Source organism: Terrapene carolina, unplaced genomic scaffold (assembly GCF_002925995.2).
Source record: "Terrapene carolina triunguis isolate 2854851 unplaced genomic scaffold, T_m_triunguis-2.0 Scaffold210, whole genome shotgun sequence".
Taxonomy (NCBI): Eukaryota; Metazoa; Chordata; order Testudines; family Emydidae; genus Terrapene; species Terrapene triunguis.
The window spans coordinates 51,801,107-51,827,761 of NW_020664561.1; the positions used below are offsets into that span (position 1 = coordinate 51,801,107).

At 41.8% G+C, this 26,655-nt stretch overlaps 1 protein-coding gene across 2 annotated transcripts in view; it reads right to left on the minus strand.

Annotated features, from left to right (window-relative positions):
• Positions 1-2,688: 2,688 nt before the first annotated feature.
• Positions 2,689-26,655, minus strand: part of LOC112115940 (phosphoglucomutase-1) — a 39,420-nt gene continuing 15,453 nt past the window's right edge. The window contains exons 1-11 of one of the 2 annotated variants that reach the window (XM_024213173.2): positions 24,826-25,613; positions 18,224-18,386; positions 17,861-18,007; positions 14,231-14,356; positions 11,545-11,735; positions 10,661-10,815; positions 9,644-9,759; positions 6,973-7,108; positions 5,954-6,137; positions 4,608-4,742; positions 2,689-2,973 (exon numbers count right to left, since the gene is read on the minus strand). In XM_024213173.2, coding sequence (XP_024068941.1) covers positions 2,884-2,973; positions 4,608-4,742; positions 5,954-6,137; positions 6,973-7,108; positions 9,644-9,759; positions 10,661-10,815; positions 11,545-11,735; positions 14,231-14,356; positions 17,861-18,007; positions 18,224-18,386; positions 24,826-25,083 — 1,701 coding nt within the window. In that variant the 5' untranslated portion in view covers positions 25,084-25,613 and the 3' untranslated portion in view covers positions 2,689-2,883. Of the gene's footprint in view, positions 2,974-4,607; positions 4,743-5,953; positions 6,138-6,972; positions 7,109-9,643; positions 9,760-10,660; positions 10,816-11,544; positions 11,736-14,230; positions 14,357-17,860; positions 18,008-18,223; positions 18,387-24,825; positions 25,614-26,655 lie in introns of those variants that run through there. The other variant, XM_024213174.3, reaches the window with a different exon arrangement.

The window sequence follows — 26,655 nt, forward strand, 5'->3', positions numbered from 1 at the left end:
AAAGTAGCTAAGTTGGCAACCGGGAGAGGCAGTGGTTCAAATTTCAAATGGAGTGCAAACTTCATCGTGTTAGTTGCAGCACTGGCATGGCTTTACAATTTTCGTAAGTGCTAATTTTCATAGAATCTCAGGCCAGAAGAGACCACTGTGATCATCTAGTCTGACTTCCTGTAGAGCACAGGCCATGAATAAAATGGATTCATAGTTGTTTACCGTAGTCCTGTTCCAAAATTGTGTAAAGTGATGGGGAGTCTCTGTACTGTGGACATCTGTCCCTTAGGAGCTGGATTGAGACCACCAACTCATTCTCCATAAGACACTGAACAGCCAAAAAATCTTACCGCATTATAGGTGAAACCACGTTATATTGAACTTGCTTTGATCCACCGGAGTCCGCAGCCCTCCCCCTCCCCCCGGAGCGCTGCTTTACCGCGTTATATCCAAATTCATGTTATATCGGGTCACGTTATATCGAGGTAGCGGCGTATAAACCCAAAACCTAAGTATTGGGTTGGAACACATTCATTTGCAACTTTTAATTGCTGGGTTTGACACATGCAGCATGTATTTTCTGTAATTGCTTTGGAAGAAATTATACACTTTGCTGGGCTTTTAGATTCAAGGCAATTGTACTTCTTTAAATGACTGTGGCACAGTCTTATTTGGTTCAAGTTTTTTTCTGTTCTTTCCATCTAGTACAAGTATGCAGACCCCTGCACCTCTGCAAAACCGCCTTTGAGATATTACTTATAATATGTACTATAAAACGAAGGTAAAGGTCAATAGTGTCCAACATTCAGTAAATTATAATTCAGAATGAACCAGAAATAAGTCAGTCTTATTATGAACTAAGGTCTTACTCCTGCAAGCCATTCATATTTGCAAGTACCTGCACCAGTATGGAGCTGTATTAAAATCATTGGCTACAATGGAAGTTGCTGACTGCTTAGGTTTTTTTTGAATATCTATCGAGGTACCTAAATATGGATTTTGGAGCCGAGCTTTAGATACCTGTTTCTGATGAACTTGGCCTCCCCCTTTATTAAGTTTGCAAAACACCCACCAACCAAAAAAAAATCCCCAATTGGACCGAAAGCCTGGTCTGACACCATGAATTTGGATTCCTGTTCCTGGGGGAAGAAAAACAGAAAGCTGTGGAGGAACATGTATATTCTTGACGGCAGTTTTCATAGTAAACAGGGACTCTTGTTAAGGATTTTGCCACAGACTATATTAGGTAAAGGAGGTGCATCACCTCATCAGACCAGAGGAAAGGGGAGATTGTCACTTGGCATTGTTAAGTGTTGCTGAGCTGAATATATTCACGACACAGTGCTTGGCTGGTTCCTAAGAGGCTAAGTGGTATCCGAGGGTGTTAAAGGTGACTATTTGGGGGAAGTGCTGACTAGATCTCAAATTGGTTGGCTATGCCTCCCCTATCAGCTTTCTAAACTGGCTGTTGTTGGGTTCTCTCACTTTCATAGCCAGAAACCAAGGGAATCTCCTCTCAGTTTTCATCCACTTCAGAGTCTCATAACAGTTTTTAAAAGGAATTCCCAATGCTTGTGTAATACCACACCTCTGCATGGATCATCCACAGCCAGAATTGAACCTGGAACCTCAGGATGTTAAAGCATGAGCTGCTACAGCCTGAGCTACGGGATCCCAGTCTGTTAACTGAGACAGTAGCAGGTTCATCAACCTCTGTATATGGCTACGCCACCACTAGAAGGGACAGAGCACCATACTGTATGAGTGTAGGTTACATGAGCATATGAGTCACAGGTGGAAAAGCAATTCAAGCCATTCCCATCCACAGAGTAACCATTTTTGGCTTAATGGCTTCAAGAGTATAACAAACAATGTAGTTATTAGTGCCTGAAATCTTATTATTTCAACTATCTTACACTACATTTTGATGAGTTACATTCAGGGTGTATCTTTCTTCTTCAAAAAACAAACGTATTACAATTTTAAGCAATTTTTAAAAAAAAGCACTGATCAGTAATACCGGTCCATTTCACTTTAATAGCCTCTCATACTCGTTATTAGCATTGTATAGAGGGGTTATTGTATCACCAAATGTGGCAAATAAAGAACAATTTATATAAATTCTTTCTTTAAAAAAGAAAACTATCAGGCGGGGCATGGAGGGCGGGGGGAGGGACACCAAACTGCAATACAAGTAATTGCACTTTCTGAGGAACTGTCTACATAGCATGGCAAAGCACGCCAGAAGGGTGTGATTTGTAAAGATCAACTAACCTGTTGCACTCTAACTGCCCCATGTAAACCCCTCCGGTGTGCTCTGTTTGAAACAGGAATGTATTAACACGAACTGGGTATCTTTTGGGAGGGGGGGTCTACATAGGGCACCTAGGGTGTAACATGATAGCGAGCTTTACAAATCAAACCTGTCTAGTGCGCTTTGCTGGAGCCATGTAGACAAGCCCTGAGACATAACATGTAAAAGAAATGACGTATAATCAAGAAAAGGTACTTGCACCATCATGAGATAAAAACAAGGCCATTATCACAGAAGAATTTAGCTTCATTGTTCTCTTCACAGCTTTTTGTTTTAGCAAGAGAAAGAAAAATTACATCTGCTAAACCAAAAGGCTATGCTAAGTGAGGACTAAACCCAAATTATAACAGCGCCATGTGACAAAGAGGCAATGCATCAGTATACACAGTGTAAACATGGGTGATTCTGGTTTATTAATAACATCTAGCCTTTTATCTATTTAAATAATACTTTTACATAGAGTTAACGTTGCTTTTAGTGACCAATTTGATAAAAAGGACTGGATGATTTTGTTTGACTCATTCGGCACAGCCAGCCGTTTCAGCACTGCACGCAGTTAGCATCAGGTCCCAGCCTTTTCATGTGATGACTGTGGGGCCGGTGCGGCCAGTTCTTTCATGGAGCTGTGAAAGCTTCAGTGCAATACCAATGAGAGGAGCCAACATGACCTGCCGAAAGGAGAAAGACACATCAAAACCACTGACCAAAGGCATGTTACCACTTGAGCCTTTAGCGCTCATTCTCTTCTAACGGATTGTTGGGCGTTAGATCTGAGTCCCTAAAACACAGTTCTGAACCCCCATTCACAAGGGATTGGAGTACTATTATTTCATCGTTGTTAAACGTAGCTGCTATACAGCCAAGACGAACGATGAATTCTGCCCCAGATAGGAAGACAGATGTAGTAATTCTATGGAACTTTACAAAGTGAACTAACAAATATTGCTGCTTTGGTGACTTCTATACTTCTCAGGCTACGTCTACACTACCCGCCTTAATCGGCGGGTAGAAATCAATCTCTCGGGGATCAAATTATCGCGTCTCGTCGGGACGTGACATTTGATCCCCGAATCGATGCTTGTACTCCACCGGGGAGGTAAGAGTAAGCGCCGTCAACGGGGGAGCCGTGGAGGTCGATTTGCCGCCGTCCTCACAGCAGGGTAAGTCGGCTCCGATACGTCGAATTCAGCTACGCTATTCGCGTAGTTGCATTTGCGTATCTTAAATCGACCCTCCCCCCCCCCAATAGTGAGGACGTAGCCTCAGTTCTATGCTGTTCTGAAATCATGATTTTCCCATATTCCACAAATGGCAAACGATACTCACTCAACCACAGTAACCCGTCCCCAATATAACCACATTATTTCCTTTTTTCTGGCTTAACAGGTTGCCTAAAAGAGTTCAGAGACATTGACGAGAGTTGTTAAGAAGGCGCACAAGAGAGATTACCACCATTTTTTTTAATGGAACCTTGGAGAAGGTACATTAAATCTAGTGCAGAACATGACAACAGATTCTGTTATCTCAGGGCTGCATAGTCTTCCATGCCCCATGGATTTTGGGGGATTTGTTTTAAAACATGTAATTCCTAAATGTTTTTCTGATCCTTGGGGATTCAATTCTCCAATCAAAAGTATCGTTCAGCTTTGAAGCAGTGTCTTCCCCAGCTTGTAACCAAATACTCAACCATGCTGCGTACCACATAGATAGGTAGAAAAAATAAAATGTAATTGTGGAGGAAACTGTGATGAATTCTGAATAATAAACTATATATGGAGATATACCTATCTCATAGAACTTGAAGGGACCTTGAAAGGTCATCGAGTCCAGTCCCCTGCCTTCACTAGCAGGACCAAGTACTGTCCCTGACAGTTTCTGCGGTTTTTTTTTTTTTTTGTATACACCCCAGATCCCTAACTGGCCCCCTCAAGGGCTGAACTCACAACCCTAGGTTTAGCAGGCCAATGCTCAAACCACTGAGCTATCCCTCCCCCTACTTGCTCCCTATGGAGTAGAGAGATTTAAGGAACTGTTACACCTGTTTTTGAAATAGTTGTCACCTCATAGTCAGAGGGGATGGAACAATTTGCATAGTGGGGGAGCTGAGAACCACTGAACCAAACTGTAAACCCTGTATATGATGGAAACCACTTCGAGCCAGGGGGTGCGGCAGCAACCCCAGCACCTCTAGTTCCAGCACCTACGCTCATAGTGGCTCTCTCAGTCATGCCCTCCTCAAAGAAGGGAGCTTTTAAGAAAAGGCAGAACAGAGTGGTACCAATAGTCTGGATATGACAGTTACCTGTGGATCTTCATATATTTTTGGAGCATCTTTCTCATAGCTATCAATGTATAGTCGCACGGTCGCTCCAGCACTGCCGGTACCGCTTAGTCTGAAGATGATGCGAGAACCATCAGTGAAGATGAGCCTTAAACCCTAGCAAGTGCAAATGAGAACAACAAAATTAATACACACCCGTTTATATGCCTCTTCAAATACCTGATGTACCTTCCAGCAAACCTGTCATGTCATTTCACCTGTCATTCTTCATCAGAGGGCAACAGAAGTTGTAAATAGCACCCTGTTTGTTCCTCTTACTCCTGGCTGACTGTGTCCCTCCTGAGCCACTCTTGAGCATTTCCTAGATTATGACAGTTTTTGAATCCAAAGTATCATGAAGACCCTAGTCCTATTACTAGCTTGGGAGCAAGAGACCAACTCTGATTCTCTGCATACCAGCCTGTCATGCTACCACTGCACATCTGTGCAAACTCTATTTAAAGAAAATAATTCAAACGTTTGACATGCAAAGAAACAATTCTCGGTGCTTTTGTCCATTATTCCTTTCCAGTTAATATGCCCCTCTCCCCAGTATGCTGCAAACCAGACCCATCTACAGGACAATTTTATTTAAATAACTTGCATAGTACCAGGTAACTCATCTTGTATATATTAAATAGCTCCTTGACTTTCAAATGCTGGAATTCAGTCCTTAGCTACCGCTGCTCTCTGACAGTAGCTGCAGTGCTGCCTGAGTTCTGCAAGATGGCAACAAAGCCTTGCAACAGAGTAACAGGATCAGGATATAAAACAAACTTATTTGCCTTTTGGAATCACTAACCTAGAACTAAAGATTATGGGCCTGAGCCATGCATCACCTGGTTTGTGCCACTCTTTCTGTGCAAAGCAGCCCTAAACCCAGCAAATCCAACTCCTGAAGGATCTCCCCTGCACAGAAAAATCCTTAGGTAGTACAAAGTCATCATCATAGCTCTTACACCATCTTCCATCGAGCTGACGGAATGGGGAGAGGCCAGAACAGGCCACTCCTGCACCATGGTGATCCCTGGCTGCCCTAACAGTGTGTTGGGACCACTGTCAGCTGGGTCAGGTTAGAACAGCCTTCAGGGCCTCTCCTCCTTCAGTCCCTCCTTGGCAGCACCAACCAAAGGCCAGGATCTGGCCTATAGTTATAAAACGCACGTAATTGGGGGGGGGGGGGGAATGGTTTTTAATAGTGGGATAAAGCTTTTGGCACAAAGCTAAGGATAACCTTGTTGAAATTTTAACTGAAAAATATCTAGTCAGAACCACACATTCTTCAAAACAGCACTGCAAGTTATTGACAAAGTAGTTTCCAGTTTCACCTGGTTTCTGGAGATGCTTCCATCCACAGGATCGCTGTATTCAAAGTTATCGGCTTTCTCAACAGTGTAAACTTTATCACCAGCTGACAGCTGCTTTCCCACAAAAGAACGGTCAAACATCACAGTTTCTAGATCCTTCATCATTTTATTAGCTCCATCTGAGTCCACCTCCTCATAGTCATATCTAGAACCAGCCACGGTAGAATGAAAAGTTAGGGAGGCTTTATATTGGTGACAAACAATTTTTTGGGAGCCACCACTTTAAAAATATCTTGTTTGATTTAAAAGTTGGGTTTAGTCCCTTATAAATGGTCTCTTCAGTTCCAGGCACCCAAGAGTCTTACAGTTGGTTAAGCAAATCCCACAAACAGTAACAAAGGAATACGTTGGAGTGGGTGAATTTAGCAGTTATAGAAGTAAGACAGAACAGCACTGGCTTGCGGTGTATCATTTATTGGTATTTCAGTACTGCCAGAGGCCCCCACACTAAGAACAAGATGTGCTAGAAGCTGCACACCCCGTACAGCTCTATCACTGAAGAGCTTACAAATTAATTTGCCATATGTGCTCTCAATGCAGATGCTAGTCTAATAGAAGATAAAAATCCTGCATAAAGATCAATACCCAAAAGAAGGTGTTGAAACAACATACAGGCTTCAATTTAAACTGGGCAGAAAGCAGAGTTAAGACTAACAGTCCAGCATTTTAAATTTACCCAGAGATGCTTTAATAGTCATGGCATGTAAAACTGAACTGCTGAGACATCAGCAATGCCCTAGAAATAACAAAGCTGAGTTAAGGACGGAGAAGCCATCCTAGTTGTGGAGGTCAAGGTTCTCCCAGTGTAAGTGACACACTTCACATGGCTTTGGAGAAGTTTTCAGTATTTAGCAGTCAGGGCACTTGCCCCTTTTTAGCATTCTCTCCCTTCTGTCCCAGGGCTGGGGATTGAGCACGTTCTGCTCTCTGCGAAGGGTCATGCTTCATCATGGTGAGCCATCACCTGGCTCATCCCTCACCTCGTGAAGAAGTTCCGCCCATACTTCTGCCAGTGATCTTTCAGGATGTCCTCCACGCTCTGTTTGCGGACAGCTATTATAGATAGCCATGCCAGGACAGCCCACAGCCCGTCCTTTTCACGGATATGATCAGAGCCTGCAACGTGCAAAAGCAGAAACAAACTGAACAATTTCCTTCACTTGAGAGTTCGCGTTAAAGCTCTCGTCCATCAAGCTGCCAACCACAGAGACTTAAACCCACACATATGATGAATTTTAAGAACTACATCCTCTGGATTATAATATTTACAGAGTTCATCCGTTTTTAACTATTGTTTTAATACATGAAGACAAATTAATTCCCACCCCCCAAAACACACACATTTTGGGAAAGTTCTTCTACGGCATATGTTATACAGGAGGTCAGCCTAGATGATCACATTGGTCCCTCTGGCTTTGGAATCTATGAACTAAACACTTAGGGACAGATTTTTAAAAAAAAGGTATTTAGGTGCCTAGTGGGATTTTCAAAAGTACCTAGTGCACCTAAATACCTAAAAAAATCCCACGAGGTGCCTGAATACCTTTAAAACTCTGGCCGGTAGCTTCTTAAGCTGGCTGGTTTACCATTGAGGGGTTATACTGAATTGTACTGCTGCACTTTAGTTACACTGGGGTATTATTCTGATGATATTTTACAGTTACAACAAGAGAGCCTAGAGCATATAGACAGGCACCCTTTTCCAGCAGGTGTACACATCCAAATAAAAGTCCTATATAATGTATCCAGTCATCCCTGGAATAAAGTGCTCAAGTAAGAAGTCTGAAATTCTGTCATTTTGCATTACGCAGAATTTTTTAGGTTGTGTTTAGATTCTGATTGATTTCAGAAGGTGCAAGTTTGTTTCCATTTTATTGGACTATATGATTGCCATATGTAATATCCCCTCAGCAGTTATATGTGACCCACATGCTCTGTCAAACTCCATACTACCCTAGTAACTTACAATAAAGAGGATTTCATTCCTCTTTAATTCTTTGAAGTGAATTATGTGCTAGATTGGCAACCCTGGACACGCATCCTCTTTTTATCCACAAAGCAGATACAACACAGGCAGTGTTAGTGCAACACATGCAATCCTGCCTTCTGCATCAACCCTGCCAGCATGTCGATCTGTAGGGAGGAGAGGCTCCATGGCCATGGAGTCATAAAATCATAAACCTTTCACTCTCTCGCCTGCTCTCAAAGGGTGCCAGTTATAGTGTGGCGCGCACTTTCCTGGGTTGGATGGAAACCACCAAGCCATTTCACATAGGGCATCTGATGGCAACGATTTTAGGACACTATTCATCCGGGACCACCTGAAAATCGCTGATCTGGAGACCATCCCACAGCCTACCAGTAACTCCCTAGGCCATCCAGTGCTTTTCCTTTCTAGGTAGAGTCATTTACTTCAATTCTGGTGCTCTCTCATACATTACCCACACTAGGGAATTAGCATATGTACTCAGGGCAATGACTCAAACACTTTTACTTATGATAATCGCCAAGATTTCTTTGCTCCATTTATAGAGAGGCCCTGATTTTTCCAAAACTGTCGTCCTCCCTCTCATCCAGAGGAATAGCACTAGCCCTCTAAAAACATTATCATCAGTAAAGACCGGCCCAGGACTGCAGCAAACATCCTTCAACCAGAGGCTCGTCCATGAAGTCACGGCCAGACAGCTGTGATGCGTTCACATCAGAGGCTGATGGCACTTCAGTCAAGCAGCTGCCACAACAAGTCCCAACCATGTGCTGCTTAACATTAAGCACATGATTAAGTCCATCCTTATTCAGCGAAATTCTAAGCACATGGTTAAGTGCTTTGCTGAATCAGGGCCAGAGAGAGCAAGAGATCTTTTACGTGAATCAGATGCTGATCTCCTGCATAGCAATGAAGACCCTGAAGACCAGCATTGCTAGAGCAAGGAGGAGGACTCAGATGTTATGTGATGGATGCAGAAGAACCTATGTAGTTAGCCCTGAAACTTCTCTTGGAATACCACACACTTTGCAGCACGTTATCTTATGCAAAGGGAGTTCTATACATTTTAATTTCCCTATGCAAACTGCAGTATTAAGTCACATGCCCACCCCCAATAGATTTACTAAGATATTCATTTTGTATCTCAATTCACCTTGCTTCGACAGTTCAAAGGCAAATGTTAATTTAACCTTTATAAATCAAACCTTGTTTTGAGAACAGGAAAACCAGGGTCCTATTAAGCTCAGAGATTTAATAGCAACCTGAAACCTCCCCTAATAAAACCGCATTCACCAAACCATATTTCTTCCCAGAAATGAAAACATTTAGAAGGTTTTCCTGGCCACCAAGAGTTGAAAAAATACATTTAGCATTGCATTTAATCCCCATAGACCCAATGACCGGCTAGTGAAGGGGCCCTTAAACTTCCTGAATAGACCTTCCTGAAAGGAAAACTAGCTTTTCCCTGACTCAACTTACCAGGGAACTTTTACAGTTGTGTATATTTTCATCAGTAATTTTTGTAAACAAATTTTGTTTTTATGATTTAGGAAACATTAACTCCTATACATGGAAGATAAATCCTACTGCTCCAGAAAGAGCTAAACTGTGTTTAAATGCGAGGAATATCATCATCATTAATGAGATTAGGAACAAAAACTTACCAGTACCAAAACTTTCCTCTCCACACAGAGACAGTTTGTTTGCATCCATTAAGTTTCCAAAGAACTTCCAGCCAGTTGGAGTTTCAAACAAAGCGATCTTTGTAGCTTTGGCCACCCTTCAAAGGCAAGAAAGGTAAGTTATATCACAGCTGGATTGTTAGCACACCCTTGTGAAATGCTGCAACAGTAACGTTAGTTGTTATTAAGCATCTCATTTAACATAACAGTGAAGGCAAGTCAGTCCGATTTTTTTAAAATAACCCTTTGTATATTCGTCCCTTGCTTTATTCTTGTGTTACCTTGGGGGGAGGGAGGGAGGGGACTGATTGGTAAGTGCAGAAGAAGAAAAAAAAAATACCTAGCTCCTGTGTAGAACTTTTCATCAGCGGATCTCAAAACACTTTACAAAGGAGGTCAGTATCATTATCTCCATTTTACAGATGGGGAAACTGAGGCACTTGCCACTAAGAGGCCTTGCCACTCAGCAGGCCTGGAAACAGAACCTAGTTCCCTCAAGTCCCAGTCCAGCGCTGCCTCCCCTAGTGAATAGGTTTCAGCTGATCATATGAGTGCAAACTGCTGAGCCTCTCTTCTCTGGTGGCATAGGTGCTGGAACTAGGGGTGCTGGGGGTGCTGCTGCCCCCTGCCTTGAAGCGGTTTCCATTATATACAAGGTTTACAGTTTGGTTCAATGGATCTCAGCACCCCCACTACACAAATTGTTCCAGCACCCCATCTGGTGGTTAGTATCCTCAGTCCCTATTGGCCTCAATGGGTGTTGATGGCACTTAGCATCTCTCAGGACCAGGGTCTAAGCTGAAGAAAACCCAACCGCAAGTTCTCAATAGCTTTTGAAAGAGTATCTTATGAAAACGGCTTTTAAACATTATTCCCACTAAAGATATTGTTTCAAGCATGTTCTAATATGGTCACTGCTGGGGGAGAGCACAATTCACCCACCACGAAAGGTTTAAAACTGACACGAACAATTGTCAACCCCCATACCCCGAGTCCTACCTATCAATTGCCCCACTGGTAGGCATGCTTCGCGCGAAGCCACGAACGCCGGTGTGCTGAAAGTAAGGAATACTGAAAATATTGGCAGCGATGACAGCAACGGAGTCTGAAGGGTTAACGAAGAACCCGTGCTTCCCTAGAATCATGTTCCGATCCTAACGAAGATGACAAAGGAGGACAATTCAGTTCTAGCTACGACTGTGCGCACAAAGGTATCAGAGTAAACATTCTTTTTCAGGCACGCCATATAAAAACCATACAGCACCACAGAGTTACTTTCTACTGGATTAAAGTTAGCGTGGCATTTTGAATCATTTAAGCAGCACTGTATCATTAATATCTTGTTTTTTCATAAACTTCAAAGCTTGTTAAGTATAATCTGAACTTTGTAACCAACTACTGTCATAATGACAAACTAGAGCAAGCGATTTTTGTTCATACATAACTATAGAATGGGAGGGAAATCCCCCATCTCCTATCAATTGTACTGTGTGAGCATCTGACTGGGCATCAGTGCAGCGCTGCTGTAACCCATTTGGTCCTATTCTGCTCCCACTGAAATCACAGGCAAAAATCCCAATCACCCACAGGAGCATCATTATTAAATGTCTAGTCTTGGCATCTTTGCATAACATGTGGATGAGCTACCATTTGCCAAGTATCACTAGACTGCAACAACCTATTCAGCTTTGACATCCATGGGAATTCTATCTGCTTACGCCCAGGATAAATCCAGTGCAGACTGTGCATCAATGAATCCAACAATCATTATTCAAATTAAAGCACTTCCTTTCAAGGCTTGTACCCTAGCGTTTGTAGTTAAGAACAACTAGACAGTGCGGTGGGGATGGGAGGTTCTGTAGAACAGCCACATGCTCATTTACCCCATCTCCATCAAAGGCAGCTCCAAAGTCATACTCTCCTGTTTTCATAGACTGGACCAAGTCAGCAGCATAGGTTAAGTTTGGGTCTGGGTGGTGGCCACCAAAGTCCTCTAGAGGTATACAGTTCACAGCAGAATTTGCAGGAGCTCCAAGCTCCTCACACAGGATCTTCTTTACGTAGGGGCCCATAACTAACAGAGCAAAAAAGGGAAACGATTAAACGTTTTATTTTTTGAAATTAAACTTCAACCAGCTGCACATTTTGTTCGAACTACGATTCAGCCAGAGGCTGCTTGTTTACTATAAGAAGATCGTTCCGTTTCAATACACTGGGAGCATATGGGTTTTTGGACTGTAGAGCACTGTGACCCTGACACTTAAACACAAGTTGTCCCAAAGTGTTCAGTGAAACTACTCATGTGCTTAATGTTAAGAGCTTAAATGTTTTGCTGGATTGGGGCTCCCGTGACAAGATCAAGCACTTAGTATAAATAACACATTGAGTAACTGTGGTAGCTCCTGGGTGTCCAAGTCCTGGACCAGGACCTCACAGTGCTACATGCTGTACAAAAAAACACAACAAAAAGATGTTTCCTGCTCCCCAAAAGCTCACAATCTATATATGTCACTGAGATGGCCCCGTGGAACAGGAGAGAAAATGGGAAGGCTGGCCCTGAACATCTAACAATATAGCATGATATTCTGTGTTTCACACACCAATAAGCAAAGCAATTTTAAAAAAAAAGTTAGCGTGGAATTTCAGAGTTAGCATGATTGTGGTATGAAGAAGATGGAAACAGGGTGCTGAGAATGCCCCACAGAATAAGCTTTACTGTAGCTACACCATGAGCAGGTTATCTACAAAGTCTCTAGGCACACAAGCCTTCTAAAGCAAATATTTCTTTCTATACTATATAGTTACAGTCTAAGGCTCCAATCCTGCAATCAGATCAAGATGGACAGACACTTTGTGGAGCCCAATTGACTTCAATGGGGACTTTACCTGGATTTAAAATTCCTCCTGCATGGATCTGGTTGCAGGATTGGGCTACACCCTTGTTTCGCTCTCAAGAAAATAAAGCCTCATGTTTTAATGAGAGCGACACACCTGAGCAGTGCAGCATTTCCACTGGCCGCCATAAAGTTCCCCCTCACTCATTTCTTGAGATCACAGTATTTTTATTATGTTAAATACTCAAATCAGAGATAAAAGTTAGAAAAAGTAAACCTTAAAGATTCAACATGTCTGACGTCCCTCACTTAAATTTTTTTTCAGTGCAGTTCGGAAGTAACCTTGCTATTAGGGGACGTATTCTATTTACCATGAGATTACTAGCAAGATTCTTTTGAAGTCTGTCCGTGTCTAATATCATGACACTCTCTTTACAGCAGCAGCTGTCAGCTGTCAATTCACCATCAACTGAGATTGGTCCAGCAACTATGTAGCTGATTCTGCAGTTTTGATAGGCCTGAGGACCCCAGTTAGCTTTTGCTGCTTTCTACACACTGTATTAAAACAGTAGGAAGTTAAAATTTGTTCTCTATACTATGGGCCAAATTTTGCCATTAGACCATAGTGACTCCATTGACATCAGGGAGGCAGCATGAGTGAGAAGGGGCCAAATTCAGTAGTGATGTAAGTGATGGCGTAAATTTCACCTCAACAAGCAGGGGCAAGTTCTGCATAGGTGGAGCAAAGCCCCTTCTTTATCTTTCACCTCATCATACTCGCCTCTTGGTTGTTTCCCCTGCTGCCACTTGCCCTTCCTTCTCCTCAGTGTAGAACTTGCCCCCCTCCTTACACAGAAGTGTAATTTACACAGTTGTTTCCATCTCCCTGGAATTTGGCTCATCTCTCTAGAGCAGAGGGAGAAAAACCAACAACCTCCCTCCCAAATACAGCTCTAGACTGCTAGGAGGCACGACAAATGCGTTACTCCGTGTTATATGCAATAAGTTTTTGTCCCAGGGTTCTGAGGTTATCAGTCAGCCACAGCATTGACCAGCTGGATGTTCAATTTTTTGTCTCCAGTATGCCAAATGAGAGGGAGGAAGGCAAAAACACAAGCTCATTAAATAAGATTTCCCCCCACATGACATACCTACAATAATATCTATGTATTACACAGATTCTCATACTGACTTCATCACTGTGGTATCTGAGCACCTTCCAGTAGGGTATTAAACAACGTGACTAACATCTGTCATGTGTGGTTCATTCTCATCCTCTCCCCAGAGGGATACTTGTTTGTGTAGTGTAGGGTTTTGTTTTTAAATGCACATGTTGCTCTGTTTATGCTGGAGAAGGCAAGAAGTGAGTCTTCCACTTGGTGTGGTAAGTGGCTCGGTTTATAAGAGCCCCTCTAAAGCTATCTACTCCCCTTTTGCCACCATTACCAATAAAATACTGAAAATTAGCATGTGGGAGGTTGGGGGAGGGGGAAGGAAAGTCAATTACATTCAGGATCCTAAGTCACTCAGGCGCTTTGGAAAATTTTCCCCAAAAGCTCTGCTGGAACAAATGAGGATTCATGGTGACTAAAGACGGTGCAATGCACTTCTCAAACAGAGGAAAATAAAAGATAGCCAAAAAAAAAAAAAAAAAAAGAGTGAGCTAGTTCTTAAATGAAAGTTTCTCCCTCCAAGAAATAGCTAAAAAAATAAGGAGACAGTAATTATTTCATACCTCCATGCATAGCATCTATGCGAATCTTTAGGTGGTTTTGTCCTGAAAGTAGTTCTTTTAGCCCACTGAAATCAAAGATGTTCCTCAACATGTTCGCATAAGCTTCCACTGAGTCCACAATTTCAACTGCAGAGCCAAAAAAACAAAACAAAACAATCCAATACACTGAGAGACTAGCAATGACTAGACTGATCAGATAGACTAAAATCCTATTCAAAATGGTAACTTTGCTACTTATGACAACATGATGACATTCCTTAGCACAAAGGCATGCCATTCAAAATAAGAAGGTCTTTGAACATCCCATAGTATCAGTTCCTAATAATGGCAATGGAGAAAATCGTCTGAGGTAACAGCTCACTTTACAGTCCTACTTTCTAGAAGATTTTCAATATTACTACATACTGCCATTCCCTATTGGTTTGCAGCCTAATCAACACAGCCAGAAACTTGAAGGTAAAAGTAGCTCCCAGTACAACTTAATCTCTCTGTTCTTCATTCCAGAGGGTTAAATTCAGCTCTCAGTTACAATGAGGGTGGAACTTTCAAAAGCATTTACCAGAGGTAGACTACAACTTCCACTAAAAGTCAGTGGGAATCAGACGCCTAACTCTCATTTGTACCTTTGAAAAAGGTTGCACCTGTGTAACTGAGAACGGAATTTGGTCCACATAAAGGCAAAGCGGTGGAAAATGCATTAATACAAAGTCCCAGTGTATTAACATTGGGAGTTGAAGGAACTAAGAATTTTACCAGGTTCCTTGTTATAAAAATATTCAAATTGTTTCTTTTTTTAACATACACACAAACAGTGTGAAATATGTGCAATTAAATCTGAAAAAAAAAAAACATTTCATTGCAAGTTTGCAAAAATTGTCTGATTTTACAGAAAGCCTGTAACATAACGGATTTTTTAAGTGCAAATGCAGAGATAAAAATTAATTCAAAATTTTTAAAAACACCTGAAAACATTTTAGAATTTTTTTGTGGTGGGGAAAAAAATTTAAGTGCAAAATTACCTAAGTTTTGCCAACATATTTTCAAAAGGTATCATTATACTGTAGCACAAATGGAATGATAACATTCGTATTAGTTTTAGTAGGGCCCAACAGTTTCATTTAAATTAAAGTGAACATTTTTTGTTATGAACCGCGTGCAATACATGAAAAGAGTGCTTGTTGGAGGACAAAGAAGTGATTCAATATGGTTCTATAAATACCTTTACAGGGAGAAGATATCAGATACTAGAGAATGCTTTAAGCTAGCATACAAAGCCACAACAAGACTGAATAAATAGAAGCCAGAAAAGTTCTAACTGGAAATAAGGGTTTCCACAGGTATGTTAGCAACAAGAAAGTCAGGAAATGTGTGGGACCCTTACTGAATGGGGGAGGCAACCTAGTGACCGAGGATGTGGAAAATGCTGAAGTACTCAATGCTTTTTTTTGCCTCAGCCTTCACAGACAAGGGCAGCTCCCAGATTGCTGCACTGGGCAGCACAGCATGGGGAGTAGGTGAGCAGCCCTCAGTGGTGAAAGAACAGGTTAAGGACTATTTAGAAAAGCTGGACCTGCACAAGTCCATGAGTCCGGATCTAATGCATCTGATGGTGCTCAGGGAGTTGGCTGATGTGATTGCAGAGTCATCTGCCATTATCTTTGAAAACTCGTGGCGATTGGGGGAGTTCCCGAATGACTGGAAAAAGGCAAATGTACTGCCCATCTTTAAAAAGAAAAGAAGGAAGGAAGGAGAATCCGGGGAACTACAAACTGGTCAGCCTCACCTCAGTCCCCGGAAAAATTATGGAGCAGGTCCTCAAGGAATCCATTTTGAAACACTTGGAGGAGAGGAAGGTGATCAGGAACAGTCAACATGGATTCTCCAAGGGAAAGTCATGCCTGACCAATCTCATTGCTTTCTATGATGAGATAAATGGCTCCGTGGATATGGGGAAAGCGGTGAACATGATATACCTTGACTTTAGCAAAGCTTTTGATATGGTCTCCCACAGTATTCTTGCCAGCAACTTAAAGAAGTATGGATTGGATAAATGGACTATAAAGTGGATAGAAAGTTGGCTAGATCGTCAGGCTCAACGGGTAGTGATGTCTAGTTGGCAAGCAGAGTGCCGCAGGGGTTGGTCCTGGGGCCGGTTTTGTTCAACATCTTCATTAATGATCTGGAGGATGGCGTGGACTGCACCCTCAGCAAGTTCGCAGATTACACTAAGCTGGGGGGAAAAGTAGATATTCTGGAGGGTAGAAATAGGGTCCAGAGTGACTTAGACAAATTGGAGGATTGGGCCAAAAAAAACCTGATGAGGTTCAACAAGGACAAGTGCAGAGTCCTGCACTTAGGACAGAAGAATCTCATGCACTGCTAGAGGCTGGAGACCGACTGGCTAAGCAGCAGTTCTGCAGAAAAGGACCTGGGGATAACAGAGGATGAGAAGCAGGATAGGAGTCAACAGTGTGCTCTTGTTGCCAAGAAGGCCAACGGCATATTGGGCTGCATTAGTAGGAGCATTGCCAGCAGATCAAGGGAAGTGATTATTTCCCTCTATTCGGCACTGGTAAGGCCACATCTGGAGTATTGCGTCCAGTTTTGGGTCCCCCACTACAGAAAGGATGTGGACAAATTGGAAAGAGTCCAGCAGAGGGCAACGAAAATGATTAGGGGGCTGGGGCACATGACTTATGAGGAGAGGTTGAGGGAACTGGGCTTATCTAGTCTGCAGAAGAGAAGAGTGAGGGGGATTTGATAGCAGCCTTCAACTACCTGAAGGAGGGTTCCAAAGAGGATGGAGCTACGCTCTTCTCAGTGGTGGCAGATGACAGAACAAGGAGAAGCGGTCTCAAGTTGCAGCGGGGGAGGTCTAGGTTGGACGTTAGGAAAAATTATTACACTGGAATGGGTTATCTAGGTTGTGGAATCTCCATCCTTAAAGATTTTTAAGGCCTGGCTTGACAAAGCTCTGACTGGGATGATTTAGTTGGGGTTGGTCCTGCTTTGAGTAGGAGGTTAGACTAGATGACCTCCTGAGGTCTCTTCCAACCCTAATCTTCTATGATTCTATAAGACATTTTAAATTGCAGCGATTGGATATGGTGCATTCTCTATCACTTGGAGTCTTCAAATCAAGATCAGATGCCTTTATAAAAACGGTATGGGGGTAAATTTCCAGAAGTCACATTTTCAAAGTGATAGGCACTTAGGTCAGATTTTCAACAGTATTTAGGCACCTAGGTGTTTCTGACAATGTCACCTGGCACCTAAATACCTCTGAAAATCTGGCCCTTGGGAACCTAATTTTCACAGAAAGTCAATGGGATGTAACCTCCTAAATACCTGTGTCACTTTTGAAAGTGGGACCTAGGGCCCTAACACATTTAGATGCTTCTAAAAATTTAATCCATGCTCTGGTTCATCCACAAGTTGTTGTGCTCGATGCAGGAATCACTGAGTGAAATTCTGTTGTCTGTGTTATGTAGGAGTCCAGACTAGCGGCTCATATCCCTTTTGGCCTTAAAATCTATTAAATGACCTTGCCAAATGAAGACACTACCATACTATGTAATTGCCCCATGAAAGTAAAAATTACATTTATACAAGGATAAACGTGTCACTTGCCTGTAAATGGTTTAAACTTGTTCTCCAAGTCAAATTGCTGCTTTCCAATGGTACCAAGGTCCACCTTCAGATCTGGGCAGATAGCATACTCTTCAATAGTCTTGCTAATTTGGAAAATTTTATCAGTAATACCTTCAGGAGCAGGACCTACAAGTGAAAAAGGAAGGAAAGTTTTTAGTGTGTGCTGTAAGTATGCATTCCATAGGTACATCAGAAGACAAGGGATGAGAATGTTTCTCTTGGGAACAATATTATTTTACAAGGGAAGTAGATCACTTGTTTTGTTTAGTGAAATATACTGCTGACAGTACTGAAGGTATATTCACTGATGTAAGAAATGTTGGCCACCAGGGAAAACTTTACCTCCATTGGAAATATTGAATTTAATGCCGAAGTCTCCATTTGGGCCACCAGGGTTGTGACTGGCTGTTAAAATGATGCCACCAATGGCTTTGATTTTTCTAATAATACAGGAGACAGCTGGGGTGGAGAGAATTCCATTCTGTCCAATCACTAAACGGCCAATCTAAAACAAAGATTTAAAACAAACTATCAAAAAAATTCACAATTTTAAAGACTGCTAGAGCATGAAAGTTAGAAATGGCAACTTTACAGATGCAAATATTTATAAAACTCTCACACAGTTGTGTGTAAATTTTAGATGTGGCAGAATTATTTTTATATATATATATAATTTTGATAGATGATATCAATGTTTATTTTTAAGAATTTTTTCTATTTTTATAGAAAAATTTTCATAGTGGAGGGAAATTATGCGAGGGGGGAGTCAAGCAATTATTTAAAGACAATAGTTGTTGAGATTCATAAAGTTAAATCTTTATAACTATTAAAAACACAAATTGTCAACGTCAAAATATGCAAAGCAGATATCCTTCAGTCAAACTCTAATAAGTTCTCAAGCCATGTTTTTCGTATTTGCCTATCTGTAAAATTCGGCTATTATCGATGGAAACATTTTTTCATCTGTTTGTGTGTGTACAGTGAATTCAACGTTTACTGACATTTACCAATAAAAACCTAATCCTTCCAAGCCTACTTTTAGGGCTTGTCTTCACTACGGGGGTAAGTTGACTTAAGTTACGCTACTCCAGCTGTGCGAATAACGTAGCTGGAGCTGACGTGGCTTAAGTCGACTTACCTCGGTGTCTTCACTGCGCTGCGCTGACAGGAGACGCTCTCCGGTCGACTTACCTTACTCTTCTTGGAGAGGTGGAGTACCGGGGTCGACCGGAGAGCACTCTGCCGTCAATTTAGCAGGTCTTCACTAGACCCGCTAAATCGATCCCTGCTGCATCGATTGCAGCAGCATCGATATCCCCGTAGTGAAAACCAGACCTTAGTTTGCTCCCACCACGTCCAAATGAGGGAGTTACAGTGCAGCACTCTGCCCCACAGGTCTGACTACGGGAGAGTGAATAGCAATACGCACTGCTGTTAGCAAGCCTTTGGGGTATGTGTACTCTGCAATAAACACCCGCAGCTGGCCCATATCAGCTGGCTTGGGCCCGTTGGGCTTGGGCTGCGGGGCTATAAAACTGCAGTGCAGGCATCCCAGGCTTAGGCTGGAGCCTGGACTCTAGAACCCCCCCTCCTTGCAGGGTCCGAAAGCCCAAGCACCGGCCTGAGCCCGGATGTCTACACTGCAATTTTATAGCCTGCAGCCTGAGCCTCATGAGCCCGAGTCAGCTGATATGAGTCAGCATCGAGTGTTTTACTGCAGTGTAGACATACCCTTAGATTCTTAAACTCAGCAGGCCAAAGTCGGAAGCAATGTGTAAGGGAGAGTGTAAGCTACATATTGATAAATGTATATGAGCCCAAGTAAGTCTAGAGAATCTAGATTTGTGGAATGTACACATCGGAAGGGAGAGGGTGGAAAAAAGGTACACCATCTAGATTTGCCTCTGATTTTGGTCCAATGCCAAATTATCATCCGTTCCCCACTTAATAACCAAGCAGTTTCTGTGCACTCTCCAATGTGAAGGTTGTTTCTTTGTGGAAGAAGTTGCAGCTAAAGCTTTAACTTACCGAGTTTCTTGTTACAAGGGAAATATATTGTACATAACATAGGAATCCCCTTCCCACAATGCTCAGATCTGAATTTCAAATACACCAGTTAAACTTGTTGAGAGGCCAGATCACAACATTTTAAAGGAATACCATGCAACAGCCCCCCCCCCCCACACACACACACACATACACCCCTCTTGTTATACAGAAAAACCTATAGGATGCAAGTCCTTTATAATAAAAAAAATTAGATACATGCTAGAATCCAGCTCTTATTCTCCTCTTCACTGATAATACAGGTAGATGCTCTCTACGGCTCTTAAATAGCAAGGACTTTTTCTCTCAATCAAGCAGGTGGCTGTCTGCACCACCATCCCCGTCTTCAGTACATCTATCCAACAGGAAGGGGACTGAACTATACAGTACACTAAATGCAGACTCACCAATCCTTTACACTACGCCATAATCACGACCTCTAAATATAGATGTCTTTATTTATATATGCCAGGTTTAGTGGACTACTAGCTTAGTCATTTCCTTTAATTAAATAAATCAGATTTAAAGTATGCAATATAAATTAGACTACTGGGACACCAAGTGTGGGGGGTCTTATTTGGAAATCCTTCTGATCACACATTCATAGAGGTGACCGTATCCACCTCATAGACTCATAGACTTTAAGGTCAGAAGGGACCAATATGGTCATCTAGTCTGACCCCCCGCATGATGCAGGCCACAAAAGCTGACCCCCCCACTTTCCCTTAACTCTGCTGTTGAAGTCTCCAGATCGTGATCTAAAGACTTCAAGTCGCAGAGAATCTTCCAGCTTGCGACCCCTGCCCTATGCTGCGGAGGAAGGCGAAAAACCTCCAGGGCCACTGCCAATCTACCCTGGAGGAAAATTCCTTCCCGACCCCAAATATGGCGATCAGCAGAACCCCGAGCATACAGGCAAGATTCTCTAGCCAGACCCTCATTTGACCAGCGATGGCCATTATTGCCTAATTGATTAGAATCACGTAATCCCATCAAACCATTCCCTCCTAATCTTGAAGCCAGAGAGGTCTTTCGCCCCCACCGTTTCCCTCGGAAGGCTGTTCCAAAATTTCACCCCTCTGACGGTTAGAAACCTTCGTCTAATTTCAAGCCTAAATTTCCCCACGGCCAGTTTATATCCATTCGTTCTCGTGTCCACATTAGCACTGAGCTGAAATAATTCCTCTCCCTCCCTGGTATTTATCCCTTTGATATATTTAAAGAGAGCAATCATATCCCCCCTCAGCCTTCTTTTGGTTAGGCTAAACAAACCAAGCTCCTCGAGTCTCCTTTCATAGGAAAGGTTTTCCATTCCTTGGATCATCCTAGTTGCCCTTCTCTGTACCCGTTCCAGTTTCAGTTCATCCCTTTTAAACATAGGAGACCAGAACTGCACACAGTACTCCAAGTGAGGTCTCACCAGCGCCTTGTATAACGGAAGCAGCACCTCCCTGTCCCTACTAGAAATACCTCGCCTTATGCATCCCAAGATCGCATTAGCTTTTTTCACAGCCACGTCGCATTGCCGACTCATAGTCATCCTGCGATCAACCAGGACTCCGAGGTCCTTCTCCTCCTCAGTCACTTCTAACCTATGCGTCCCTAGCTTATAACTGAAATTCTTATTAGTCATCCCTAAATGCATCACCTTACACTTCTCACTATTAAATCTCATCCTATTACTAATACTCCAATTTACAAGGTCATCCAAGTCTCCCTGCAGAATATCCCGATCCTTCTCCGAGTTGGCAATGCCTCCCAACTTTGTGTCATCCGCAAACTTTATCAGCCCACTCCTACATTCGGTTCCGAGGTCAGTAACGAATAGATTAAATAAAATCGGAACCAGAACTGAACCTTGAGGAACCCCACTGGTGACCTCCCTCCAATCTGACAGTTCACCTTTCAGTACTACCCGCTGCAGTCTCCCCTTTAACCAGTTCCTTATCCACCTCTGGATTTTCCTATCGATCCCCATCTTATCCAATTTAACCAATAATTCCTCATGCGGAACCGTATCAAACGCTTTACTAAAATCGAGGTATATTAGATCCACCTCATTTCCTTTATCTAGAAGGTCTGTTACTTTCTCAAAGAAGGAGATCAGGTTGGTTTGGCACGACCTGCCTTTTGTAAACCCATGTTGTAATTTGTCCCAATTGCCATTCACCTCAAGGTCCTTAACTACTTTCTCCTTCAAAATTTTTTCCAAGACCTTACATACTACAGAAGTTAAACTAACAGGCCTGTAGTTACCCGGGTCACTTTTTTTCCCCTTCTTGAAAATAGGAACCACATTAGCTATTCTCCAGTCCAACGGTACCACCCCCGAGTTTACAGATTCATTAAAAATTGTCGCCAAGGGGCTCGCAATTTCTCGCGCCAGTTCCTTCAATATTCTAGGATGAAGATCATCCGGTCCGCCCGATTTAGTCCCGTTTAGCTGGTCAAGTTTGGCTTCCACCTCTGATACTGTAATGTCTATCCCCCCTCCTCTATTCTCCTCTGTCCTACTCCCTCTATTCCTAAACCCTTCATTAGCCTTATTAAAGACCGAAGCAAAATATTCATTTAGATATTGTGCCATGCCTAGATTATTCTTAATTTCCACTCCATCCACATTCTTCAGCAGTCCCACTTCCTCTTTCTTTGTTTTCTTCCTATTTATATGGCTATAAAACCTCTTACTGTTGGATTTAATTCCCCTCGCAAGGTCCAACTCTACACGGCTTTTGGCCTTTCTCACCGCATCCCTACATGCTCTAAACTCACTAAGGTAGGTTTCCTTGCTGATCCCTCCCTTCTTCCATTCTCTGTACGCTTTCTGTTTTTTCTTAATCGCCCCTTTGAGACTCCCGCTCATCCAGCTAGGTCTAAATCTCCTGCCCACTAATCGTTTTCCCTTTCTCGGGATACAGGCCTCAGACATCTCATGCAACTTCTGCTTGAAATAATCCCAGGCGTCATCTGCCTTTAGATCCCTAAGTATGTTAGCCCAATCCACTTCCCTAAGTAGTTGCCTTAATTTATTAAAGTTGGCCTTTTTGAAATTGTAAACCTTAGTTACAGTATCATTTCTGTTAATCCTTCCATTAAGTTTAAACCGAATTAGCTCATGGTCACTCGAGCCAAGGTTGTCCCCTACAACTATTTCTTCAACGAGGTCCTCACTACTCACCAGCACTAAATCTAAAATGGCATCCCCCCTCGTTGGTTCACTTACTACTTGATGAAGGAATTCATCTGAGCTCTATTATTGTTACTAGCATTTGTTACCCAATCTATATCTGGGAAGTTAAAATCCCCCATGATGACACAGTTCTTATCAGTTTTTACTTCCCTAAAAACATTAAGTAGTTCTCTGTCCGCCTACATCTGTCACCTACATCACCTACTGATGGAACTGCCTTTTACACTTTTAAGATGAGATATGCGTGCGTTATAATAATTTTACACTTGAAAATATTCTCAGAATTCTATTTTATATTCTACACAGTGGGGTTAGCATGAAGTTGATAAATAAACCAAGCGGCATTGCTAATCAGTGACAGAAAGGACAGAATATAAAAACTACAATAAAGTCAAATTTAAGAGACACGTGTGGGCTATTTTACTGGAAATAAATATAGCACCAGATCCTCAGCTACGGTAAACGGGGATTGCTTCATCTTCACGGGAGATGAGCTGAGATACCAGCTTTATGCTTTTTGAAACTTAGCATTTCTTATTAAAATAGTGAATGAACTACAAAGAAACTGGAAATCAAAGGCAGTTGACATAATATTTATGGTCCAAACAGTGGGCCTGATCATTACCTGATGTAAATTTGCATCCTACAGATCTTCTGTTTGGACCATGTATTGACTTCAATGGAGCTACACTGATTTACAATGGCAGAGGAGGTGGACTGCTATTTCTAATTTTTACCCTCCCCCCAATTATTTTGTCAATCAAGAGATCGGGGGGAGGGGGAAGGAACTGAACTCTCTCTACCTGTTTGCTATGAACTATAATGCTATCAGATCAGTGGTTTGGTCACATAAATTCCCCATGAACTATTTTAATAGCAGTGGAAGCAGCTAGTATTATTTTCTCTCTGCCTTAAAAATAAAATCTTCAGTGGGATCTTTGCCTTTTTCCACAGAAAAACCTCATATCCAGAAATCCATTAAAAACTGAAGGGAGCTGCACTGCCCTAAAAGATGTTAGGACTTTTGTTCTCACGCCAACAGGTGGAATGTCACCACAACTGGAGTTCACTATAAAGGGGTCCAGCTGTATTGCTAAAACACATGATCTCCTTATTTTCAAATGCTCTGGTGACATTCATGACATAGCTATTTATATCTATTGAGAAACTGCAAACATTGTGTTTTGTCTTTTCATTTGTTGAGCAGCTCAGACCATAATGAAACTGTTTTTGCAGAGCGAAGCAGAATTGTCACTGAGCACAAAGAGCCCATCTCTCTACCAATCACTTACTTACTAACAATGGCATTGTGAGTTGATGAAGATAGTTACGAAATGCACAAATGCCAATAATTTGCTGCAAATCAACAAAATGAGCATTAGTGAGAAACTAACAATATTTATGTTCACACTGGTATTTCTACATGTTTCTACCCTATTTCAAATGTATTTTCACTTCTCTTCAAAGCTAAATGGCAACATTGCTTTTAAAAAATTTAATTGGGTAATTTCAATATCACTAAAGGTAATTTTCCATTAAAACACTTCACGATGATCCATAATTCTCAGTTAACCAATAGCAGTCATTTAAAAGGCAATGGGAAATTAGTTAATTAAAACTTAGAACACCTCTTAATTACTATGACTTTATACTTCTGCTTAGATCAACTACAGTACTAGGAATTTAGTCATATTTATCATATACCAACCCCATTGGCAGCTGCCATTTGAACTATCAATTCTATTGCAAATTTATTAAAATATCTCCCATCTCCTCCAACTACCACAGTAGATCCTTGTCGATCTCTTAGATCTATGGAAAAAAATATACTCTGGACAAAATTCTGCAGGTAGTTTGTCTTGGTCTCAAAATAATAGATTTTCTTCCGTAATCCACTGGTTCCCGGTTTCTGGTCATAGTATGCTGCTGTTGGCAAAGTCAATATAAGCAGAGGACGGTCTTCCATGTTCCTTTTTCATATAAATACATTTAAAATAAATTATGGTGAAAATAAAAGAAAACTCAATCTTGACACCAGTAATGGCACATCTACTAGTTAGAAGTTCTGTGAAGCAGTCAAGTGCCCAAAAATAGCTCCTTGAACCTTGTGCTGAATGTGGTTTCGGTAACTGAAGAAGTTTTCTTGCACTTGTTCTGCAAGATCACTGTCAGAGAGAATACATATAATTCCACACTGCAATCCCTCATGAAAACGGAAAGAAAAAGGAGATTTGTCTTCTCTACAGTCTTCTGACTGTGACAGCAGTAGTTCTGTGCAGTTCTTGTATTATCACAGACTAGACCACAGCAGTGTTAATTCTGTCCAATTATCTGTTAGGATGGGGATAGCAAGAGAGGCTGTTTAGTAGGTCAGCCCTTCAGTCAAAAGCATTGATTTGTAGCCAGGCTCTGCTTTCTAAACCAATGCAGAGCTGGAATCGTTTTAGACAGACAAGCAGATTCATAAAGTTCTGCCAGATCTGCCAGTTGTGACTCCCACTGTCAGAGAGCCCTCATTGGGAAGTGAATACTGAGAAGGTAAGTGTTCAGGAAGCACGGCTGTACACAGCTAAAGTTATTTTGTGGAGACCAGCAACTTAAAGGTCACTCTTAAAATGGCAATCAGAAGATCTCAGTTACCTACAGTTTCCTTATATTACTGTCATTGACGGCCAATAACTTCTCCATTGCCAGTATTCTATAGTGCTTAATTGAATGGTTTTCCTCTAATAAACACTGGAGTTACCTGCTGGGCACAATGGGCCAAAGTCCACTTGGGAAAATCCTGAATAACTGCAATGGTTTCTATGGAGTTACTCCAGATTGACCAAGTCCAACTAGGAACAGAGTTTACCCCAGGTAAGCAGTTACAAAATGCTATTATTTTAGAAAAACGACATTTGTAAAAAGCTGTGAATATTGAAACATGCTTAACTCTGGCAGAAGAGTATGGCAGCCAAATTATTTGAAATCCCAAGAAAATGTCATCTGGGCTGGCGAGATGCCAGCTTTCTTAAAATGCATGCAGGGCCGCCCTTCTAAATTCTGGGACGTTAACACGTTGGTTAAAAATAACCAACAATGCTTTTTAATAATACTTTGTGCTTCTGTGGAGTCTTTTGTCCAAGTATCTCTAAACATTTAACAAACATTAATTGAGCAATTTATGAAGCCACACTTCATTACGGTCCAGCCTACCTGCTATTAAAGCAAAAAAAAAGAAAAAAAAGTCATAATTTTAAAAACAATTTGATTGTTGTGACCATTTGCAAAGTGTTCTATGGGGATGATTTCTTGGGGTTTCAGTTCTGCAACTGGAGAGAATAAATAGGCTAAGAAGACAAATAAAATAATTTTACATCTTTAAAGCTCTGTATTAGTATTAACTAACTCATCTTTACTTTGGTGTCCTGAAATGCATAGGCACTGTGGTTAAGTTCTTAGGTATAGGTTTCCCTCTTGTGGTACAGAAGTGGAAAAACAATTCCCAGGGTTGACTAACAAGGTTCTACTTGTACTCCGTTCACACAGCGGGTCT